The 25,519-nt window shown below is 38.4% G+C and overlaps 1 protein-coding gene across 3 annotated transcripts in view; it reads right to left on the reverse strand.

The window, feature by feature from the left end:
* Trim9 (E3 ubiquitin-protein ligase Trim9) overlaps positions 1–25,351 on the reverse strand; it is a 71,262-nt gene extending 45,911 nt beyond the window's left edge. The window contains exons 1-3 of one of the 3 annotated variants that reach the window (XM_067357719.1): positions 25,126–25,351; positions 23,715–24,589; positions 21,647–21,922 (exon numbers count right to left, since the gene is read on the reverse strand). In XM_067357719.1, coding sequence (XP_067213820.1) covers positions 21,647–21,922; positions 23,715–24,206 — 768 coding nt within the window. In that variant the 5' untranslated portion in view covers positions 24,207–24,589; positions 25,126–25,351. Of the gene's footprint in view, positions 1–21,646; positions 21,923–23,714 lie in introns of all 3 variants that reach the window. The other 2 variants (XM_067357718.1, XM_067357720.1) reach the window with 2 other exon arrangements.
* Between the last annotated feature and the right edge of the window lie 168 nt (positions 25,352–25,519).

Genomic DNA, 25,519 nt, shown 5'->3' on the forward strand with positions numbered 1-25,519 from the left:
TATCTTCGCAGTAATAAATTTTTCTTTAATTCTCCACTTGTATCCAAATACTTATAATAGTATAATTTTCAATCATACTTTATGCAGAGTCAATCATATATAAACCTAAATAATTATTAAAAACTTGAAAAAAAAACAAAATTTTTTATGTATTATAGAAATAAATAAAGAATACAGCTTTATTTAATTTTAGCTGAATTATTCTTTTGAAATGATAGTAATCCTTTCATCGCGCTCGTAAGATAATATTAAACAAGATGTAGAGAGAGAGAGGGGAATGATGCGTCTACGTGTGAGGTTTCAAGTATAAATCACCTACGCGCATATTATTTGTCCCGTTGAAAAGCTACGCCATTGTGTATGTGCGAGAACAAGCTACATAGTAGGCAGGCAGTGCGAATGGGACCCTGTAGAACCGTAGGGGGCAACTTATTGACTTTGGCTGGCTGAACTTTCCACCGTTAAATTCAGAAAGAGAGATAGACAGAACGAGAAAGAAAGAAGGAAGGAGAGAGAGAGAGAGAGAGAGAGAGAGAGAGAGAAAAAAGAACGACGAAAATGGCGAGTGCAACGGGAAACAGGGGAGCGCCAGCGGGGGCGATCAGCAGCAAGGGGGTGCAAACGTCACGGCATATGTCGTGCACCGCAGCACTATGTAATACGGCTCTCGTCCTTATGTATCCTGCGACTCCGTGAGGGAAGGCACGGAGGTGTATTCGTTCACTCGCGCAGGGCGGTGCACTCGCGCCATGGCGACCGTGAATCATAAATATCTAAGATACCACTGATATACCCCGCCGCGGTGTCGACCGACACGCTCCGACGCAAATCAACTCGCAATCGCGCGCGCACGAAAATACGCGGCTGCGGGCGTTTCGTTTATGGCGACCAACCGTCAAACCGATACAAATGATAACATGCAATTCCTGACGATGGCAAAACTTTTTCACACCATAGCTTTGATTGCATTTTGTTTTTAAATTAATTGTATATGTATTTTTTCCATATCGCGGGTTACGCTAATTGATCATTTGGACAGTATGATAAATAATTTTCAATGGTTAATAACACGAGCCTGTCTTAACATATAACAGATCTACCGAAAATTATATTGTACATTGTATTAATCGCAACTATAGTCACGCACATATACAAGAATGCAATTTTCTCGCTGCACGATTAATAACGGATAAAAATATAGAAGCGCCGCTCTCCGCGGTATCGCGCGCGCGTGTGTGTGTTCTTTAAATGAGATGTTCCACCAATTCGCAAGACTAATAAATATTTGAGGATACCGCAGAAGTACTGCGCACTCTTCTGGCAAATAACAGCGTGCACCGACAAGAGTCTCCCCATTTCTTTCCGCAAATAAAGCGCCTCGCCTCTCTTACGTCCCGCTTACGTTTCAGCTCGAGATTTACGTGCCTACAAATTATAATTTGCCCGAGAAGATCTCCGCCCAACGTCTTCTTCAATATTTATTCATCTCTGCTACATACTCCGAAGATGGCTAATTGTAATCAAATAAATCAAATAAGGCAAATAAGATATAATGATAAAAGTAGATTAAATAAAATATTGTAATATTGTAAAATTCTCTCGCCGATATAAGCCAAATTAGTAACCTGCTTAAAGGCGTAAAAAGTTAATTGCTCAAAGCACAAGTACCATGCTTCGGAACAGAACGGATTTAACGAAGACAACAATGATTTCGAAGAAAGAGCACAATGATTTCGAAAGAGAATAACACAATTATATACAAAAACTACAAAAATTGCATAAAACAGTGCAAATACATATTGTAGATCGTCCAAGAAGAAAATGGAGTGGAATGAAATAATAACATGGAATGAAATGAGGCAAAAATACTGAAAGAAACAGGCTTTTCAGCCTCGGAGAAGAGAAAGAAGAAGGGGAAGAAAATTCTCTCTAAAGAAAAAAGATCTTTACATGTCCGAAGAGGAACTTTTATATTATATACATATAAATATAACATTACATTCGCGATGTTGATCCGCTATTTTAAGTTATTTGATATCTTTTTTTTTTTTCTTTTAATTAAACATATAGCTGTTAAATCGACCCATTTTTCCATGTACTTTTTCAAACTAACTTTTGTTACTGTGCATTAGAATAACCATTAACCGACCAAATATTTACCGAGCAAAAGTTAGCGACACGGTAACGGTATTACGATACTTTGGTATGAAACCCTTTGTGGCGGTAGCTGCGCCTCAAACTTTACGCCTGTAGCTGATTAATTAGTCCACTTACACTTCAAATAATCGAGAGATGCCACATCGAGATGATAACAATGACATGAGCGATTCGACTTTATATTAAAATACAATTCTCACTTACAAGGAGATTAATAAATATTATTATATATTATTGCGCACGATTCAACATTCTCCAAAAAAACATTTATTCATCGATAAACGAGGACGTGTGCCTAGTGCTTTTCGCACGCGCGTTTATTTGAGAAACATGCGTAAGCGTTCGTTCGCGGTATCAAAAACTGGCAGTGTTTCAAGAGCTATTTTCGTTTTCAAGCTGTCCCCTGTGCCTGTCATTTTCTTTCCCTGCAGTCGCGTTTCCGTGCAAAGATAAAATGTGAAGATACGCCACGTATCTCGTGTAACGCGTTTTCTCGCGCAAGATGTGAGCTGCCAGTATAAATTACAAGTTCGTCGCCGTGTGGTTTTGAGAAAAATAAAGTATGACCAACAAAAAATAATTATTTTTATCTTATAATAAGAAGTTATATTGACAAATAATAATTAGATTGCGAATTTAAAGAGCGACTGATAAGTTTTTTCTATTTATCGCATTTTGAAAACAAAAAAATACAATTAGTACAAAACGATTACTTTTATAATATTATTTTTGTTTGTGTTGTGATTTAATTTTAAATCCAGAAATCACTTGACTATAAACTTCTTTTATCTGTTTGAGTTTGTTACGCATGTTTCTTTTTATTAATGATTATTACGTCTAGATTTTATTGCAACTCATGAAAATAATAATACATCTCAAACATGTTATAAATTGAAGAAATGATTTTCAGAACGTATGCAAGTGACAAGAGCTACAATTTTTTGTTCTTGATGTTGTACTCAAAAACTGGAGGAGCGATATCTCGCGCGCGCGCGCGCGCGAACGGGCTCGGGACCATCAATGATTACCTCACCTCTCCTATTTTTATCCATCTTTCTCTAGAAGAATGGCGCCGATTTATCAACGCAATTTATCAACTACCATCGGCTACCTCCCTACGATGCCCCCTACAACGCGTGCGACCGAAATTACCATTTCATACGCCGATTTGCCTCTGCCTCCGGGCGAATTTATCGGTTCTTCGACTTCTTCTTTTTTGCGTTCGTCGACTTAATATCGGTCTCTATTCCTGCCTGCTCGAATGCTCGCGGCGCGTACACAAGATTCGCTTTAAGAGAAGACAAAGCCTTTTAAGCCCGCACGAAAAACACGAATCATTCGTACGGATTATACAATTCATAGAAATTCGGCAGCATTCCCTTCTCTTCTCTCGCTGCACGATGACGTACAAGTATTCTCCTAGCTCAGAGAATCGAAACCCAGCCGCTCTTTCACTTCAATGTACAATTCATCCCGACCACGGTATTATAACAGAATAGAAAAGCACGCCGCGCTTGAAATTTCGAACGATGTGAATGCTACGATGAGATACGCGATACTATCGAGTCGTATAAATTAGCAGAGCTCAAATATTGCAAATTAGTTGTTCCCCTGTAAACTTCAGTTATCGAATAATGTTGTGCCGGCAATGGTTTTGCGGTTTGCAAATATAATACAATGAATCTATAATTCCTTTCTAATTACAAATTTCTCTTCAAATATTATCGTGCGTTACATGAAATGTCTTATAAAGCAAAATAAAATGAATAGAAATATTGAAATTCAGAAATTGTGATTCAAGAACATTAATGCCATTACATTATTGTATAAAAAGATATATGCTTTTTAAGACTTTTCAAATTCAGTTTCAAGTAAAAAAATGTGAGAAAACTTTTATTATTGTGCAGTAGAGGATTTTAGTCGGTTCCTTCTCGCGGTTAAAATGCTTTGCACTATTTATAGCATCGAAGAAAGATCCACCCTAGACAAATTATAAATGGCAGAAAGTTCATTCATTCCGTCGTACACCCGCACTTGCTGATTTTCCACCACTTTAAGACGCAATTTGCAAGCGGCTGATCCTGCCCATCATTTCAACCACGAATTCGCCCACTTCTTCCTTTCTTTTTCCACTTTTTTCTATCGAGCCCTCGCCGGTGCTGACTGTAACGACTCTCGACACAGTAGTTTATCATTCCACGACCACTGTTCGCGTCTTTGCCTTCCAATGGCGACGGACCACCATCTCCCGATTTAGATGCAAACTACATTTAGATGCGATTAGTGATATGATAATGAAGAACGCGGAAATGTCGAAGAGAAATCTCTCCCATTATTGATAAAACTCCAAAGCTTTGGCGAGAAAGGTAAAATCTGAACGTAAAATGTAGTTCAATACCGCAGGAATATTCTCTATATCCGATAATTATTAATTCTTATACCATGATCATAATTTACGTGGTACAACATAATTCGGATAACCGAAGTTTGCTAATGGAACCTTCCTAAGTGCTTCACAATTAAGTATTATTATATTGATCAGTGCATTAAATCGCGCAGGGTAAATTTTATTCTGAGCTGCTAATGAATTTTGCGAAATACGGTGTTATTGTATAATTTGAAATAAATAATGAGAAAACAGAAATAGAGTCTCATTAAAGGTATCATGCGCATTTTGCATTATACAAAAAAAAGCACATATCAAGAGGCTGTAAGAAAGTTCTGAATATAGATTTTTAAAAACTATATTAGATTTTTTTAAGTTTTTCACGTTCTCACACATACAAGATATTCTGATTAAAAACACGTAGTTAAAATATAGCAATACTCATATTTAATGCTTTTCGAAAACAAAGAAGTAGCGTTATCATGCGCTCATTGCTTTCTAATTATAATCGTTAAAGTTTGTGTATCGCATTCGCGACGGGCGAGAATTCGATAAACCGATATCAGCAAAACATCATTAACAAAAAAGCACTATTAACGGAAAATGTACGAGAGCCAAGCACAATATAAACGGAAATGGAATTTGCAGAATCAACAGTTACACCACTGCTACGCCGTGCAACAACGCAGTAGTCCACCCCTCGCTTTCCCTTTCCACGATTTACTTTCATCTGACGAATTTACCTCATCGAATCAGCCTCGATTACTCGCTACCGATTAAAGTCCTCTTCTCTTCGCGTGACCCTTGATACATGAAAGAGCGATAAACATTTTCAACCTACTCTTTCCTCACGTCAGACAACGATGTTCGCACACGGCGCCGGAAGTAAAGATATTTCCCAATAAAAGGCAAATATAGAGTATTGCTTTCCTTACAGTCTTTTAATTTAATTTGACTCTGCGAAAGCATCACACGCTTGACAAATGTAACGGTTCAACAACTTCCTGCGACGATCAGACTAAAGAGTAGTGCGAAACCTTGCGCGACACGTTAACTTTCAACAAAAGACTATTAAGCAATATCGTGTACTGCACAAAAATATATTAAAAAACTGTCACTTTCGTACAATTTGGACTGCTATACTTGAGCATATTGCCTTTGAGTTAATTAATATTAATTTAATATGTTGAATATATGTATATTCTGTTAAACTATTAGAAAATAACCTAGTGATAGAGACCAAAACGTTTGTATTTTTTGAAAACAAGTTTCGAAATACCGAAGATTTACCGCTTCTATTTGTTGTAGCTTTAACTTCTCGAAAACGATTACGAAAGAATGACCCTGATACAAAAATAGCGATCGTCAGATTATTTGTGCGTAGCCGGTGTGCGCCGACGTTGAAATATTTAAAACTCTTCAAAGGAGTGCAAGCGCGCGCTGGAGCGACTCCCCGGCATAAGGGAAATCAAGAAAATTCTGCTCAGTCCACGAGTAATTAAAAAATTCCGAGCCACAGCAGTTTTTATTACGTTTCTGCGACGTCGAGTCGTTTGTTGTCGTGCAGCTGGCCGGAAGGAATTGTATAATTGCGCTGTTACTTTTAATAAAATGTGCGCGTAGAGCAATTTTAATATCCTTCATAAGTAATAATAGAACAAGCACAAAAGTTCTTCTTGTCGAAGAATACTATCCATAAGGTTTATCCGCCGCGTCGGTGAATTCCGCATTGTTGCTCAGGAGCGCGATTTCGTCAACTTGGGTTTCGCACTGGGTGCGCTTATTAATGACGCAATTCAGAGAACCGATGCGGCGTTAATATCTCTCCCGCGCATTCCGTAATACGATATCGGTCTTAAGAAGTATGTCAAGAGTACGACCAAAACGAACATACCGCTGGTCTGACCATCCATTATTCGCCAGGTTATCGATCATTATTTCCTGACTTTGTTTCGGTACTTTGCCACGAATTCGACCTCGATAATGGTGGTATCGCTATTGAAAATCACATCTGAGATATTGCGAGATATGAAAAGCCTCACTGATCTTTTCGCGATTAATTTTTTAAATTTTATTGAAGGTAAATTTAAATCGAGATATCAGGATTACGAAAAGATTTGCATTCATTTTTATAACTACATATGAAACAATTACTTTTACTTCAAAACAAAAATCGGATATATAATAAAATAAAAAATGTTATATTAATAATTTAAATTCGCACCGACTCACTTTTAAATCGCTCTATAAAGTTAATTAGCGTTTGAAGGATCGTGTTGATTCTCATCGATCAAACAACCTCCTCATCTGTCGCTGCGCCAGACAGGCGTGCTCAAACAAACTCGAATACTTCTATACATTTTTCGAATGATCGGACATTCTTCGGACGCCGATCGCAGAACTTGTTAATTAAATCAACGGCGTGCCGTATTTAAAGTCCGCATATTATTCCTGTCATTATTACACGTACGATGTGCAATGCGAAACGTATAATAAAGTGAGATGTGTTGTCATGATAAAGAAGTGACGGCTGCGCACCTATTAAAAGCTCCGAGAAACGACACCAATGCACATGCAACGGATCACTAGCATAAATACTCGCACGACGGCCGAATACCTTCGTGTGCAATATGCACACGCGGAATAAAACTTCAACTATTAAGATATATCTTCGAATCCTGTAAATCTAATAATTTTATAAACGCACAGTAAATTTCGATTATTATATATATATAATATACAATCAATGTTGATCTCGTGCATACTTTCAAACCTCAAAACAAAGGAATCACCAATATCATCGGCTAATGAGGAAAAATCGATCATTTGCGTCGTTTTAGAGCGAATATCCGGTTGGCCATATCGGAATAATCATGTTTGCTTTTACGTATGTACGTGATCATCGGACGCGATAAATATTTGCTATGGTTTTCTCCCTCCCCTCTCTCTCTCTCTCTCCCGCCGATTCCATGTTCAGGGAAGCTCATCGTGGCCGTATTTCTTGAACAAAGCAAATCCGTGAAACAAACTAATTTTATTCAAGCAACATTGCCCAACAAATATCCAGAAAAACAGTTTGCAAATGTTGGAATCGGTTGCTAAGCCATTTCGAGGGCATATTGCAAGAGAGATGAGTGAGAGTGTTTTCCTGGCATCGCACTTTATCCCCTCATGAATTTTTAAGCGTAGCAGCACGTCGAAACGAGACGTAGAGAGAAATACTGTCGAAAGATTCGCGTGAGTAAAGATTTTCGTGTGTAGAGCATCCTCTTTGCGGCATTTGCGCAGCCGAGAGCGACCAAACATGGTATTATTATTCGACGTTAAGCATGGTTAACGCTCTACCGCTGCTGCCGATGCTGCCCGAGAAGAGAAAAGAAAGTGCAAATAATCACCGGATTCAACATCCGCGCACAAGACTTAATTTTTTTTAACAAGAATCTAACAACCGCTTATTGTTCGAAATATACGTGATTGTTAAAACCGTTCATAAGAAGAAAAGATAAAGTACAATGTTGGATTTTTCAAATCAATTCTGTATCGGTATCACTAATCTGTGTTAATAGATAATAAAATTTTAATTAGAACGGCGTTCTCTAATGAGATAAATGCCGTTCTTCATAAGTTTGTTAATTATTCAAATTGGGTTTTTTTCAGAGCGGCGCAAAGTCCTTATTCAACTGCGATAACTAATTATTCGCTGTATACACAGACAAGTAAGAATAACGAGTCAGCATGTGGGCAGCATTTTCAAACGAAAATTTCCGTGAGCCGGCATAAATCAATATTTGATCAACGATCTAATCGCAGTACTCTCCGTTCGTGTATTGCGCAAAGGTACTATTAAAATCCGATAATTACTTGTACGCGAACGCCGACTAACATTGACTCGGGATTATTCGTGAGACGGTGTTTCGCGAATAATCGCCATTTTTTTCGTTTATAAACCTCATTTATGAACACAATTTGGAGGAAAATATATCAAACGCCATACATTCTTACGCATTCATTTTCATATTTCATAACAAAACCTAATTCAAGTTTTTAACGCAAAAATAATCATAAGATTCGCTTACAAATTAAGTCTTATTTGTTGTTGCTTCTGCATTTTAAATTGCTCTTAAAAATATAATATTTATAGGAAAAAGTAATATAATAAATTACAAATATGAAATGACGATGTCTATCGAATAGACATCTGTTTTGCAGTTACCGTTGCATGTTAAAATATACATGTCGGACATCCTATATCGAATCGTAATTATTACGAATTGGCAGAGTATATCTCTCTTCGTATGTGTATATACAGAACAAAATAAGCTTCCCTGACGCAGAACAGCTTTTCCCACGCGAGTCGCTCGCGCACGCAAACGATCGATACGTGCGTACTGCGCCCCGCGCCAAAACATGCGTGTTTAGCGTCTCTCTAAAAGCACTTGCCAAATCGTGGTCATTCCACTCTCTCATTCCTCCCTCAACTCCATTTGCCAGCTAGAGTCGAGCTGGGTCAAATGATCCGGCCACTTGAGACCGCGTTCGAGATGCCAGGGCGCTAACAGCTAAACCAGCTAGCTAGAAATTGGACGAAAAATATTTCTCAAGCCCCGAGACACTTGCCGTGAGAAGTGCCTCGTAATTGCTCGCCCCAGTGCGACCAATTTAATCCACGGATATTATCCAGTTCAATGTAAGTAAGAAACAATTACGCATCACTTCACCTACAAATTCGCTTTTTCAAGAAGAACTACACTAATATCCGTCCTTCCCCTCCTAGCATCTAGTTTTTACTGTAGTTAAAAGAAGCGACATTAATTCTAAAGCACTTAAAGCACGTTATATAAAAGATTAACTCGATATTGAAATAATTGGAACGGTAAACGATAACGCTCCGTCAATGGGCACTAAGCTCTGGGGCAAATGCTCCGTTTTGATGAGAAAAAGACGACGAGGGCTCAAACGTGATGGCAGGAGTCGTCGTTTTTGCGAACTCCAGGGAAACCGATTTCCGAACATTGTGCGCGCGAGCAGTCGTCTCCTTAGGCGCGATTTTCTAGAAAAGTAATTTCCCGTAGGAAATCCTCCCAACTCACCTCGAGTCGAATAACAGTGGCTGAAAGAATCTCCGCCGGTCTGGAAGGACCTCTTGGCCATCCTGTCTAAAGGAACCCGCCGGCACTCTCGAGTAATACCACTGAAAGGATTATCCACTTCGTGTATTTACCCCTACCGTGTATTTACTGGAAAATTATCAACAATGCGGCGAGAATTTTGGAGCGCTTCCTGAAGCTTACTGACTTTCTCCGTCGATAAGATTAAAACTTGCAATAACAACATCAAAATTTCAAACAATAAATATTCTTTCAATTTATTAGCTACATAATATAACGTCTTCTTCCGGTTCTTTCATCTCAAATTATTGACAATAAATATCAGAGATTTTAGACAAAAGATTTTAGTCAACCCGAATCGAAATTATCATGCTACTACTTTTACGGATAATTTTAATGTTACTTTGAAGCTACGAGTGCTTTCTTTAATTTTCAAAATTATATGACGATACAAAAAATATATAAAAGAATAAAATAAAAAATATGTAATATCTATATGAATGGGACCAAAATTTCAATTTGAATATTAAAAATTTGATTTTTGCTAATTAAAAAAGAAATCAGTCCAAAAAAGTGCACAACATTTAAATAATATAGTCCATAAAATTCTATCAAATAGAATAAAGTTATTAAATCATACGGTGCATTTGAAAAAAAGCACCCTTAATTTCAATAAAATAAACATTAATATTTCAAAAAAATAAAACTACTTCCGACGGTGCTATAACCGTCCCTATAAAGCTACTTCTGTAAATTGAAAGTTCTTCCGATACCAGGCCTCGGGACGCGACTGTTACTGCTGGTATCGATCGATACTACGTCATTAATTAAAAGTCGTGGGGAGAGAAAGCAAAGGTGGCGTGGGGTTTAAAAGGACGTTGCCTACTCGAACGTTTAATAATCTTCGGTAATTCCGAAGAGAGACGCTAAAAAGGCGACTATGAAGATGACATCGTCGTTCTCTTTTCGTTGTCGAGAAAAATGAAACAAAAAAGCCAAGTAGTCCTAATAAAATTAAGAACCGCGCAGAAACTACCTCGGAAATCCTGTTCTCCCAAACGATATCTGGAGGGAAAAAATTCAAATGCACGAAAAAGATCATAATCAAATATTGGTTGCTCTATGTCAAAAGTTTTACATTTTAATTTTGACTCCTTTGAGCGCCGACTTTTGTAATTAAATTACATCGTTTCGAATCGAAAATATACTAAATTCCATCAATTGAAAAATTATTCTACAAAATAACGCTTTATTTAAAACAAATTTCAAATTGCAATTGTTTTATAATTACGAGTGTTTGATATTTGTGGAGATATCCGAAAGAAAAATTAAGAAATTAATTTCTTTATATTATAATTTATATAGTATAATATAAAAAATTCATAACTTATTCACAGCTCACAATAGTTTATGACAATAAGCGTACTGTTCGTTTACACTGACTTTAAACTGCCGCCTTTTTGAGCAAATCAAATTCTGAAAAGAGAAAAACTATTCATGTTAAAGTAGCAACCTCTGCGATTATTATCACTAAAAAGATATGAGTCTGTAGAAAAATTTAGTACGAAAACTTAATCCGAAATAAATCAACAAATTCGCACACAAATAGCACGAAATTTAGACAGAACGTAACATTTTGCACTTGCGTGTCGCGTGATGCGCGCAACAAGTAACTCAATCGACAAGTTGGAAAAAGTGTCAAAAGCTCGCGTGAACTGAAAAATTTCAACGGTGACTTTTTCCGCGTGGCGGCGAAAGAAATCGCCAGCGATGCGGCATGACATGACGTCCGAAAATCGAGCGAGTGAGTGACCGCGGCTATTCTATTTTGACGTTCTATTCGCGCTTTAATTTCCCACAAGTTCCCCCCAAAGAATCGCCTTTTAAAACTACCCTCAGCGCGGCACACAGGATAACATGTGGCGCATATATTATACGCGTATGTGATGTAACACTTGATGTAGCCGGTTAGATACTGCGCAATCGATGCTGGGGTGCGATAAAGCTACTCGTGAATCGCCGGCGCTCGTATATTACTGTTCAACGTTGATAGGAACGATGATAATGTATGCTAAAAGCGTAATAATTTATATCAACGTGTCTCGTATACAATTTTGACTCTTAACTGATCTAGCGGAACTAAAACGTCGTTTATCGTGCACTAGAGGATCTTGGCGGATAAGCTAACATGAATTATAGAAAAAAAAACACTTTGAAAGAAAAGACAAAATTGTCGCAAACTAATTTTGCACAAACTTTGTGAATGTGTTTTGAGCATTTGAACAATTGTAGGTTGCCAATTTGTATGGAGGATTATTCAATTTTCTATTATTTCATAGATAGAATTACATTTTTGTTTCAGCTGGCTTTTCCGGCTTCAAATTGTTTTCCCCACAATCTGCTTATTACGTACAAATATATCGCATACGAATTTCTCGAAACATTTTATTAAACTAATGAGAAACAATACCTCGTAAAGTAATTCTCCATTGTTGCGATAAATGACTATTTCAGCGCTTGAGAGCGATTCATCGAAAAATCGATCTTAAAGCCGAAAGACGCGTGTCTACCGTACAAAGATAACTCTGTTATCCTTCATCATCGACGCAGAAATACAAGTCGAAATTTCGTTTAAAAATGTTAATATAAATATTATTATATTTAACAAATCTCATTAAGACAAGGGATTTCGATGGGCAAAGTATTGCAAAAGTATTGAAATAATCTTTAAATCCGACATTTTATTTTCATCCGAGACGAAATCTCGACCGCGTGTCGTGTAAGGATGTTATCTTAGCAAGATGATTAATGCGCTATTGCTCCGTACCAGTTAAACCAACTTTACGTAGCAAGTTATTTGTAGGAAACTACTCTACGTAGTTGATCTCACGGCGAGAATCCAGATAGACCAAGTATCGCGGGGCGGCGAATACGAAAGTTCAATTGCCACGTACACGACGTCGCGATGTATATAAAGTAGCTCACACGTTACACGCCGGCCGGAACACGGAGGGAACGCAGCCGGAGAGAAACCCTCCGTTGGATCAAGGGAAAATAATGGCTCGTGGGCCGACTGATCCCTGGCTGTTACAGCATACTTTATTCTCGTTTCTGCGACACGCTCGTCGACGAGTAGTACGAACGTATATCTCGTAAACGACCCGCCAAACGCGCTTGTGGAAGTAAATTTCGCACTGAATTAGTAATGACTCATTAATCGGGTCGGGTCGGGACGGATAAAGCCGCAGTAAACCACCGCGCGCGCATGTGTACGCTTTTGAGCACAAATTTATTTTGCACGAAATGTCGCTGTTTGTCAAACTACACGATAAATATGATCGAAAAACAATTTCATGCAAAATTATTTGCGCCGAGATATAAATAACATCCGCGCGTTGCATTTGCGATTTAATTTCCGCTATTTATACGAGTATAAATTTGGATTTTGTTCAAAGATTAAGTCCGAAAACAATATTGGTGCTTTTCTTTTGTCGATTTTAATTCACCGTGTATTTAATTCGTATATTTTACATCTTAACAAATAGTCTATTTTGCAGAGTAAAAAGTAGGTAGGTACATCATCGACGAAACGCAAACGCGTTTCGTCCAGAGAGAAAACATTTTACAGACGCGAACGATCTCCCGTGCGCATTCTGGTACAAGGATAATATAGATCAGATTGAAAATGAAAAATTAAATTGACGTGTATTAGAAAGAGCGTGGGCCAATTCATTCCGGCTTTCATTCCGGCTGTTACAAGCTATCGTGGATTCAAGTGGCAGTCCGAGTATCGCAGACTTTGACAAGACGGCGTAAAAAAAGTGAGTAGCAAGATGAGATAATAATAATAGGAAGATAAACTTCCACACTGCGATAAGGATAGAAAATGAGAAGAGAAGGCTGTTAACGAGACTAGGCAGGGGATAAAGAAGAAGCTTCCAAGTCACCGTGGGAGAGAAACATCGCTGAAAGGATTCGAGGACGCTGAGATGCTGAAAAGCAAGACAGACATAATAAGGACATTCATCGAGTAGAATAATTGTGTGTTTCAACAGGGATACACTATACCTACGGCTTGGGATTGTACCTACACACCACATGGACCGCGCATTTTAATCCGGTTTTTATACAGCGAGTTCCGAGTTTCTCTACACTTCACAGACGCAAAACAATGTGTACTCGAGAGATTCAACGTCGTGAAATGATCTACGAAACTGACGTGAATTGATGATCCCCGATCATAAGCCGAGTAAACTCGATTACCATCGATTTAAAAATATAGTAAAAATACTTGAAAGAATTATTTATACATGCATCTTTAATACCAGGCGACAGTTTTCACGCATATGTATGTCATTAATAAAAAAGTATTATATTTAAGGGATTAACAAACGCACACAGAGAAAGAGAATAAAAAAGAGAAAAAAGGAGGGAGCGTTGCCCCAATCGTGACCTAAGAGATTCGATCGCCAAACGATAGTACGATAGTTGTTTACGATCGAATACGCAGAAGCAATTAACGATAGCCTGTGATTTCATTAGGAAGTTCTGAGACCCGAGGTCTCTTCGTCGAGCTTATGTCGATCCGCGATACAACTCCTGCCACTAGCGCGACACCGAATGATTCAATTTCAGTGCTCGAGATCCGTTCACACGTTGATTGAATGATCGAACTTTCCAACGCGTCCGACAGAAATCGAACGGTAGCTCTCTTCCGATAAACCAAAAATAAAATTCATTAATGTTAATATTAATTCATAACACAACGATTCTACTTGTGTGATCGGTTAAAGTTTCCTCGCATAATTTACACGAAACCAAAACCCATCGAAAACATTGAACATTACAAACTTCCTAATAGAAAACAATTTTTTGTTCTTATCAAAGCAATCGGAATCAATGAGATTTATTTAAGGAATGCATTCGACTTCTCGGCACGGCAGATAAATCTTTCTCTCTTCCCAATGTATATACTTGGACCTTCGTTTTCCAGCGGAATGCATCCGGATAAACTGCATCGCCACCCGGCACGGCGAACACACGTGTCTCCCGCGTTCAACCTCGGCACTTTGTTCGCCGAGGCGGATTATCCTCCACTGTCCCGGTCGTTTCCCTTTCGGAGTGCGTTCGACCGTTTCGTACGGCGGGCGGCGCACGTGAAAGCAACCACAATTCCCTTCGATAAACAATAGACGCGCACAAATGTCCTTCCCCTCACTTATATCCATGCACATTTTCACTTTTCATCAATCTGGGACTCTCGACATTTATGGCAAAAAAAAAATAAAAAAAGGAAGCTCAAGTAGTTTGATCGATCAATCGCGATTTAAGAATTGAAATTTGAGCAGCGATATTATTTGTTACTTCCGTGCGACACTGACTCGCGTAAAAGATACAATCTTTTTTCCGCGTGTGCCACTCGCACATTGTTACTGACCTGTCCTAGAATTCCGCGATTTACTGCACCACACCCATGTGAAGCATTCAATTAGCCTATACATTATGTATGTATCATGTGTCATATGCGTAACATGCGTGCGCGCGCACCAATATGCAATTGTAATACAACATGATAATGACCTAAATTACAAATCAAAATATTCTTATATAATTTGACTTGAACCTGTGAGAGGACGATCAATTTATATATACGTCCGACGAGAGAAAGAGGGGGGGGGAAGGGGGGGGAGAGAGAAGACGAAAATCTGGATGCTGGAAAAAGAAGAAAAAAATGAAAGAGAGTAAAAGGGAGAAGGTAAGGTATCGCGAGAAGCAGTATTGTGACTATCCTTGTATATGTCACGGATACGTACATACGAATACGGTTACATACACATCGGCATCGTGATACGTAATACGTAATATCGGAGAATCGCCAGGACCGGTTTGCGGCTCTATCTCTCCCTCGCTCATTCCTATCGCCCTGAACCCGGTGAGTCCCTGCTCTCGCGCGTTTCTTCCTTTCTTTCGCCCATACATTCCACGGTACTTTGAACCTTTCCTACGCCACACGATATCACAAGTCACGCCGTGGCAAACTAGCAATCGAGCGTGAGACAACGCATATGCATATCAATGCATGCGTATTATTTTGAGTTTAGCTAAAATTTTTATTTTTAAAGCGTATCAAAGACGACACGCTTCAAGTCTTATTGAACAAAACGAATTTTGTTAAATTCCAATATGAAACAAAACATTCTTTCGCAGCGTTAATTTGCTCATCTCTCGATTTTATATCAAACTTTTCATATCTAGATAATCTCAGTAAAAATAATATACAATTAATCAAAATATTTCGTCGCATTTTGCGTTTTTTTTCAAATAAAAAAGAAAGAAATTCATAGTTTTATTTCAATAAAATCCGAGACCCATCGATTGAAAACAATTGAAAATCAAATATATTATAATTCCGCATCGAAAAATCTCCAATATTGAATTCTGCGAGATTATTAAAATTGGTGCTTGGTTCCTTTTCAGACGAAAGTCGTCTACTTAATATGTGAAATTTTATTCCAAAAATAAATGCCATGCAATTATCTTTCTGCTGTGAAAATAATCAATTAACGACTTGGAATTCTTTGTGAAGAAAACGCATGCATGCGTCTGCATAATGGACGTCTAAATATTATTTCGTCTAAATAGGCCCTTATTTATTCGTTCGCTCGTACACTAACTCGTTTGTTCTTTTTGCTCACTCTCGCTTGTGCCGTCCGCTCTCATCTTCGGCTCTCTCTCTTTCTCTTACTTATGTTAGTCTCCTTACTCCCGCGCTACCTCGTCCAACTTTTTCGCCGCCTTAAGAGGCCATGGTACGCGAATACGATCTTTTGTGATACATGAATCGAGACGCGACTGTTTAAGGCAGGCAAGCATGCAGATTTGCACAATATATATTTTCTTACTATTAATAAAAACTGAATTTGCTTTCATTTTTCAATATTTTATCTCTTTGTCTTCCCTAGCAAGCAAGCAGGCAAGCAGCAGACGCAACTTCGCCAATGCGGCATTTCTCGTTCAGCCAGGAAATTGCGAACGTCGCGTCGCGTACTTTACCTTACCATAGCTTGATTTTTTGACAGAGATTTTCTCCTTTCCATCGGCTTCCGGCGTCGCTTTTACCTGCTTGCTTGCCCTCCCGCTGCGACGAGAGCGAAGAGAGCAAATCGCAACTGCCGCGAGAACGCTCCTCGACGGTCTACGACGCGAGAAGGCTATACGAGATTCGACTGTTAATCAATAGACGCTATGCACAACAGTGTTAAGAGAAGGAACTCGAAAACATACAGACATACAGTACTTGCTCCAAGAAATGAAACGCAATCAGTCTACTCACAGAAATAAACAACGATTTAAATTCAATCTTCGTTACAATTATTTTACAGAATTTTACAGCACAAATCTTGCAAAACAAAAACATTTCTTACATTTTATAAATTTTTATACATCTAGTAAAAAATTATAGCAGTCGCAAAAATTATAGCCTACCATTCTTCTTTCGTTATTGCATGCAACAATTTCTCAACAAAAACTCTCCTCATCGTTGAAAAAGTTATTTTCGCAACAACGCTGAATCCACGCACACACAAAATACGTATATTGCAGCAGTTTCAAAATTAAAGATTACGAAGGATGCATGACGATGTCTGTGGGACGGCGGGATATATCCTGTGCAAACAATCGATTCCGCGCGAGCAAACTTGACGCAGAGGATCAGGGTCAACCCTTGTCTATTTGCCGTGAACTTCTAAGTAATCGAATCTTGTAATACATTACCGTAGACTTAGACCGTGGAATCATTAAGTGCACATTTATGCATATTTACGCAAACTTATGCAAGATTCATGAAATATGCGAATGTAATATTTGATTGCACACGAGCAGTTTTTCAAATATAAAAGAATTTGCTCCCCAGAGTTCTCAAAAGAATTGCAAAACAGGCTATTCTTCAACATTTTTGTTTTGCCAAAACCAGCACAAACTAAACTATTTCAATGTAAGAACAATATCTTTGTTTCACAAGATAAAATTAGATAAAATGTAATTATTTTCTACATATCTTGAGTTGTTAACGCCTTAACATTATTATTGTTATTAAGAAAATATCAGGAAACAGAATAGATAGATAAATAATAAATTAGATAAAGTAGATCGTTAAAATCTGAACTGCCAGATCAGCGAAATCCCTCCAATACGCCGAATATTGAGGGGAAAAGTAGAGAAAGCCAAAGTATGCAAAAGTAAATCGGTGAAAAAGAAATCAAAGAAGAGTCAGACTCGAAACTAGAAAAAGGAAGCACAAAGAAAAAAAAGAAAAGCAAAGGCCTAGGCTAAAAGAATAACGCAGGCTTGTAAAATTATATCGATGAGACTATCGAGAGATAATTTATCGAGTTGTGAGAGTTTGCAGTTTAAAAGACAAGAAATTTTTTTAAACAATTTGTGATTTTATCGTCATGACGCGATAGAGCTAATAAACACCAGGAGCAATTTTCCAACATCAGAGTAAGAACAATCTTTATCTTAGTGATAAACAGTTTTTTTGTACAAATCCCATATCAAGACGCGATGTAACACACTTTAATCTATCACTATAAAATCGATAAATTATACAGCCTAAAGTGTTGGCTTCACCTAGAAGCTTGAATAAATTTCGTGACAGCAATCGCAAGCGCTAGAAAATAAGCTTTTAGCGTATGCATGCGTTAAAAGAATGTCGGTTGCGCGTTTGATCAGGTGCTATTATATGCTATTATTTGCATCTCAAGTTTGATAAGCGCTGCTTACGCACGTTTGCCGAACAGATTGTGTTATCGTGATTGCGGACACGAATGCCAGTCCGTGCATGTAGGTGGCATTACTTTGATTAACCGACGGGCAAGACGGACTAATTACCGAAATATCGGGTGCAGTACGCGAGTATCGGCCCGTACGTCAACATTAATATGTAATAATGGCCGGGGAATTGTCCGCAATTCGCCAATACACGATGCGTAAAGCATGCAGGAAGAGATGACGAGCGACGACACATGACAAGGGTGGGAAATAGAGAAGACAAAGTGGCGGATGATTACGTGTCAGAACGCGCGACAGCGGGATGTTGATCCCGGCTGACATAATGCGACCCGCACTCGAAATTGCGATCGACAATCCGGTATCTTCGCAACTTCGCTGATAAGCAAGCCTGTTGCAAATTACTTTATCACGACCGCACTTTCATCGCGACCCTCATGACCGGCGCGCCCGGTAAACGCCCTCGGCGAGAAGCATTATTCAAAAGACGCCATTTCGGCGCTGTAAATTGTGTATCGATTAACCGCTATAAATATTTAACTGTGATTTAGAAATGATCGGATTATTTGCAATTCTATTCTAATAAAGTAGCCGTGTTTTTCTCGTTGCTCGAAGATGGAAAAACGAAAATATTACATAAATCCCGAGTGAAAATTTTGCTCCTTTTTTCCATCCCAACTTTTGTTTGCCAATGTTTCCCAAATTTTTTAAAATTGTAAAAGACTTGTATAAAAATAGAGCGTCTACTTTGCGCCTTGAATGAGGATGACTTCCTCACAATAAATTTAGAGACCAATCAAAAGACGAGCAAATCCAAACAGAATTTAGCAGCTTTGAATAGAAGCTGTAAGTTGAACAGAATTGAAAGAAGTTGTTCCGAGTATTCAAGACATTCAAATAGTTGTTCAAACATTTCAAAATTCAACCAAAAAGTAAGAGAAAAATCTCGGGATTAAACATTGGACGGTTATTTGGGTATGTTCGAAATTTTAATACAAATAATGTTTTTCTAAAGGTGTTTACCCGAGAAACAAAGAGCGGGGAACAAATGTAAAGCCTGAGGCGATTTACACCGAATTACTTATCCGTAATAGATTGAATAGCATATCGTAGAATGTCGGTGATAGAAAGAACATATATATGTGTAATATACAGAATTTTCTCGCCAAAGTCTGAACGGCACGAACGCTATCGATCTTATCATTCGGGTCAACTATCGGCCACGCCGTCTCGAGATATAATGACCGCGGAGTACAAACAAAAGCGAGCGCGTTCGCGCACCCGCCAGCCTATCGGCAATTAATTAGGGAATTCCTGGAGTCAGACGGTTTTGACTGTGGGCCGTGTGGGCAATTTATTGGATTAATCGGGGAGGAAGTGATTCCTGACGGACGATAGAATCGATACGGCGAGAAAGCGTGTGGAATCCATATGTCAGGAAGTAACCAGGTGTTGGCGTTCAGATCAGCTAAACGCGCGGTGCAAGCGAAAGGAGGGAGAGAGGCAACATATGTTGCGCGAAAAGGGAATGACCCGGGTACACCCACGCGGGACACGCGATATCAAAACCAGCTGTCAATCGGATGATCTCCAAATATTGTGTCGTTATGCGCTACGCGCGTATGCGTATTATATTTTGCTGCATTTTTATTCGCTACCGCACTTTCATCATCCGTGTGTAATTTTCACGAATATATGATCTCGCCAAAATGAGAGAACGGAAAAATGGAATAATGCAATAGTGCTTTAAAGTGTGAAAAATATGATGGTACTGCGTTAATATCAGAAGGTTGTTAACGATATTATGAACAATAACAATAGAATGAAGCAAAAATAGAAAAAATACGTCTAGTGTATAAATTTAAAAGCGTGTATCTTTAATGACACATAATTATATGTAATCCCCGCGATTATGTAGAAAATTCTAAAATTCGTAAATTAAAATTTGTAGAGAAAGAATTCTCAAAAAGGTAAATGATAAAAACTCGAAAATAACGAATTAATGTGTACAGAAATGGACGACAATACTTTCTTTTATCAAGTACCAAAGAATATATAAAATACGCAATGACCAACACCATCAACACGTACAATTGACGGACAGATAGCCATCAAAATGTAGTCTTGGCCAGCTTTAAGTCTTTCTATTTCAGAAACTACTATCTAGAATCTTAAAAAATTGCAAAAACTTTTATTAAATTTTTTGAAAATTTTTTTCCTATGGTTTATTTTATTTGGCAAATTTGAGACATCTAGTATTAATACGTAACTATGTCAATTGCGTAATATATTTTACGCACCTTTAATTACGCTTTGTTTTCAACGACAGGTGCGCAAATGCGCTCAGTAAGATCGATTAGTATAAAACCGATTCCACGCGATACTTTAACGTTGGCGCACATGCGTGCGCCATATCGTGTTGCTCAATCGCAATGTATTTTTCATCGTTGATCGCGCTGATAATTCGCACACAGAAGATTGCGGCATGCAAAATGCAATAGAAGACCAAGTAGTAAAACTATGCACGCAAAACGCCGTATATGTACTAGCCAGTAAATTGAAACTCAATTATCGGTCGTGTTAACGAGCCGCCACCGCATCATCCATTATTTTCGGATTTTGCCCGTGCGGCTGGGCACATAAATTACACCGGAGTTTATCATCAAATATACATATATGATTGCGCCGCATTTGTTTTGCCGGCGAATATCATTCCTTTGTCAAATCTATAGCAATTCCCAGAGTTTCCCTGCAACTGCCCAGGAAATTAAAAAAAATTAAAAATTGGACGATGTATTTAAGTAGAAGTAATAATTGTCAATATGACGATTGGCTACTTCCTTCGAAATAATGTCTTCAAACAACATTAGTCGATATACGTTTAATTTTAACTGTGTTAATTGTTTAAGATTTCGATTCAATCTCCGACATTATCCAACGTTATATAGCACCATCACCGATTGCCTACCTGACGATAATTCAACTTAATTTTTTTATTATTATATTTTTAATAAGCTTACGCTTATTCGTTCTCTCCTCTCTTTTATTTTTATCTCCCTCATATTCTAGAAAGATTCTCTGTTGATCCGCTACTGCTTCGGATTATTATTACTAAAAAAAATTATTTTTTTGTCTTTCTTAAATGTTTATCGTGAAAGTGAAAATGTCACGTACGCTCGTGAAAATCGCCGAGATGGTCACTTACCTTTTGCGCTTTGCAGGCGGCAGCCAACGGCAGAACATCATGAGAATGCGCGGCGTGACGATCACGAAGACACAGAGTGCATATCGCAATTTTGCACAAGGCGCAATAGAGAGTCACTGCTTCGCCGTTGTGATCGGTGCAGATCGGTGTACATTCGGATCGAGATCCTTTGCTTCCGCTTGATTGCCAGCTGCCTCTCGGTGGCCCCAAATTGTGAGTTGCCAATGGGCCCCTCTTCGGATGACAGGACTCTCTGCAGGCGTCACAATATAAAACCTAGACAGAAAAATAAGGGAAATTAGGGGAATTCTAAAAGAAATAGTAAAATATTACAAATTACAACGTATCGATATTCATGACAACGAAATATTGTCTAAAGACAAAAGTGATTGCTATGAAAAATATCGATCAAATAGTTCAGCGCCCAACATATTTTCTCTTCTTTTTTTACCATGCTTTTATTAAATACTGATTACATTAGAATATATTAATATATATATATATATATATATATATACTGAATTTATATGAATAATTATTAACCGAACAAAAGTTTTTTTTTTCTTTCTAAAAAAATCTACGATATTATGTTTAATGCCATCTTAATTTCTTACTTCTTTCGTGTTTCCTTATAAAAAATAATATTTCTTTTGATAGTAATAAACAAGACATTGTCGCGCAATAAAATGTTAAGCCGACAACGAATGAAATTGCAAGCGCTATCGATTCTCATTTCTTTTTCGTGAAACGAGGAACGACTGGCATGGCGCAGCCGGAGCGAGTGTAAAATCATAGAAAAAAATATTCACCACTTGTCGCAACGCGGTACACGAAAGAGGCTGCCACGAGAGAGCCGCAAATGAAATTTAACACTTTAGAGAAAAGCGAGCGAGAGAGAGGTGAGAGATGAATGTACATATTGTCACACAACGAGATATTTCATGCAATGCGCTACTCCGAAACGCAGTAACTCGATCTTTTCAAACAGAACGCCGAACAATACAAAATCGCTTCTTTTGCAAGTGTGTATGTGTACAACGCGGCAAATGTATTGCGCAAACATATTACGCGGATCGAAACTTGTATCGATAATCGTAATCAAGAAATATTATTTCTCAACTTCGCCAAACTAAGAGAAAACAAATCGAAAATTATATTATAATACAAAATATTAAAAAATGCAATTTTTTAAGACCTGTTTAAAAACAGAAAATAATAATGAGACAATGATATAAATATTTAAGTACAATTATTTGCACATTACACTTAAGATATTTGCGTTTGATAAAGTGGAGCAGAGAATCTAAATATTCAGCAAAATGATTTTATTTTTAATTGTACTTTATTGCATTCCATCCAGAAGGGTCGAGAGACGAAATGAAAATATTTCACCGTGTTTCACGACGCTTCTATTCGACACATCTGCTCGATATAAAATTAAAAGATGTCCGTGTTATAGATACAGGATTTAAATAAACTATTTTTAGTGCAATGTCATTTTTCTTTGTATTTGATTTCGATTAGTAAAATTCCGTTCTTCTGACACTATCGCAATATCTTTAGCAAATAATATACTTTAGTGTACTCTAAGCACGCAATATTAAAATCAATTATATTTAGTTCTTTTATCTTAAACTTTGCATCAAAATTGTTATTCAAGCAAATATAATCGTCAAGCACTTGATCTTGCATTAATCCGTTGCGTTTTGATCCGAAAAGTCTGAGGAAAATCTGCAACAATGTGCCTCGTTTTATATCATTCATTACTTTTCAAACTTCTGATTAACAAACTCTGATTCTTCTCCCCCTCTCTCTCTCTCTCTCTCTCTCTCTCTCTCTCTCTCTCTCTCTCTCTCATTTATATCATCAAGCGTAAGGCTATAAACTTTGCACTTTACAAAAATAAGCCAGTGTTTTTTTTTTGTTTTCTGGCAACCTTACAACACATAGAAAAACAACAAACTAGTACCTGCAATAAGAAAGAAAAAACATACAAATTTCTCACTCATTTCTCAAGAACTAGAGGTTGCAGAATGCCTAAAGGGAAAAATACAAAATAAAAAGTAACCTCGCATTGCTCGCACGCAACGGTGGCATCGCGTGGCTCCCCTTCGCACATTTGACACCGTAGTCGCGCGTTCCGTGATTCCTGATACTTTTCGACGATGTGCTGCATTGCTCGATACTTGGGTAGATTATGGGCGCCACCCTCGTCAAAGTAGACGGTTTTTTGGCAAACAGGACACGAGAGGCAAAGAGTGCCGCCGGACGGCGGAAAGCCGCCGCCATTGCCTGGAGTGCCGACGTAGCTGCCGGGCCGTGAGCTCGTGGACGTACTGCTGCACACAACGCCGGAATCGGTTTCCGACAGGATCGACAACTTATCGGCCTCTTGATCGGAGCCCGGTGCATTAGCCGAATCGGTAGTGGATTCTGGTGGCGAGTCCGGCGGCGCCTGCAGATTCACCGCACATGCTAGACATAATGCATGCCAGCACGGCAACAACACCGGTTCCACGAACAGCTCTTTGCAGTTCGGACACCGCAGTTCGTCCTCCATCGCGGATGCACCGGCAACGGTCTGTCGTCTTTTGATTGGTCTGAAGTTTGTGAAATGTTCTTCGTAGATTTGCTCAAGCCGCGGCAGCTCAAATCACCTCGTTCTTCGAATCTATAGTTTCTTCACGATGACAGACGATGGCAAACATCAAGCTTCCTCTGAATCTATTTTCACCGATCGCCACTCAAAAATCACTTTGAGATCGAACGCGCTCCGCATTAGAATTCGTACACAGAATGACGGCGGTGTACTTCAGATTATTCCATACACTTTAATGCACTTTCTTTAATGTACTTTTTGCGGATTATTCGCCGCCGAAAAAAGACGCTCGACGATTTCAGAGAATTCACTGCAATATTCTCTCGACGCTTACTTTTTCGCAGCTAAACATAAAGCAGTACGATTGTATAAATTCTTTTTAAAATGTTTATGACAGAACACAAATCAGTCGAGACTCCGTTCTCAATCCACGCGTAATAAATAAAATACCGAAACTTGTATAAAAAAAAGTATGTTCGAAAAACAAGAATTCGATCTCTCAATATCTATCAATTGTATGACTGAATTGATCCGATTCAAAGATCACATGCGTTTTTTAATCTCATCGCTACGATTTCAGCGAATCTCATCGCAGTCGGATCACGAGCGATAATTTTATATGCTACGTTGAAAAATCCTTCGATTCATTCATCGGTGCACACGTTGACGATCCATCGCGTTTCTAAACGCAATGCACTTTGCAATGGCGAGCAAAATCTAAAAAAATTACGTTTCAGCGGAACCGTGTCACCTGTCGATTGTATGCATTGCGGGTTTTTCGCATTTCGGAATGAGAGTTCGTTTTCGTCTCTCCTCGTCGAACGCGTTCTCTCTCGCGCGCGATGATTGAGCTTGGATTCTACAATTGATAATTGATTACCACTGATAAATCGATCGTTGGTTTCGGCAGTCGACACACCTTAGCTAATAGTTTTCCTAGGTACGTATATACGGACGCGCGCGTTCGTCTCGCTTTCGCCCGTGCTAAGCGCCAAAAACCTCACTTGGCAGGAATAACACACGACCCGAAGACCGTCACCGAGTTGACTGACTCTCGGCACCGTGTCAAAGAACCACCGCGCACCGCGGCCACGCACACTCAGGAGCGTAATCATACGAGAGAGCAAAAAGCCCCCTAACAATGGCAAGGATTTTTTCTTGCCTAAATTAAAATTTGATAAACTAAAATTAAATATGTAAGATGTGAATGTTAAAAATAGATAATCTTAAAAAAAGTAGTCTTTCTAAATTATTTACATGCAAAATTATAGAAA

This window comes from Linepithema humile, chromosome 6 (genome assembly GCF_040581485.1).
Source record: "Linepithema humile isolate Giens D197 chromosome 6, Lhum_UNIL_v1.0, whole genome shotgun sequence".
Classification (NCBI taxonomy): Eukaryota; Metazoa; Arthropoda; class Insecta; order Hymenoptera; family Formicidae; genus Linepithema; species Linepithema humile.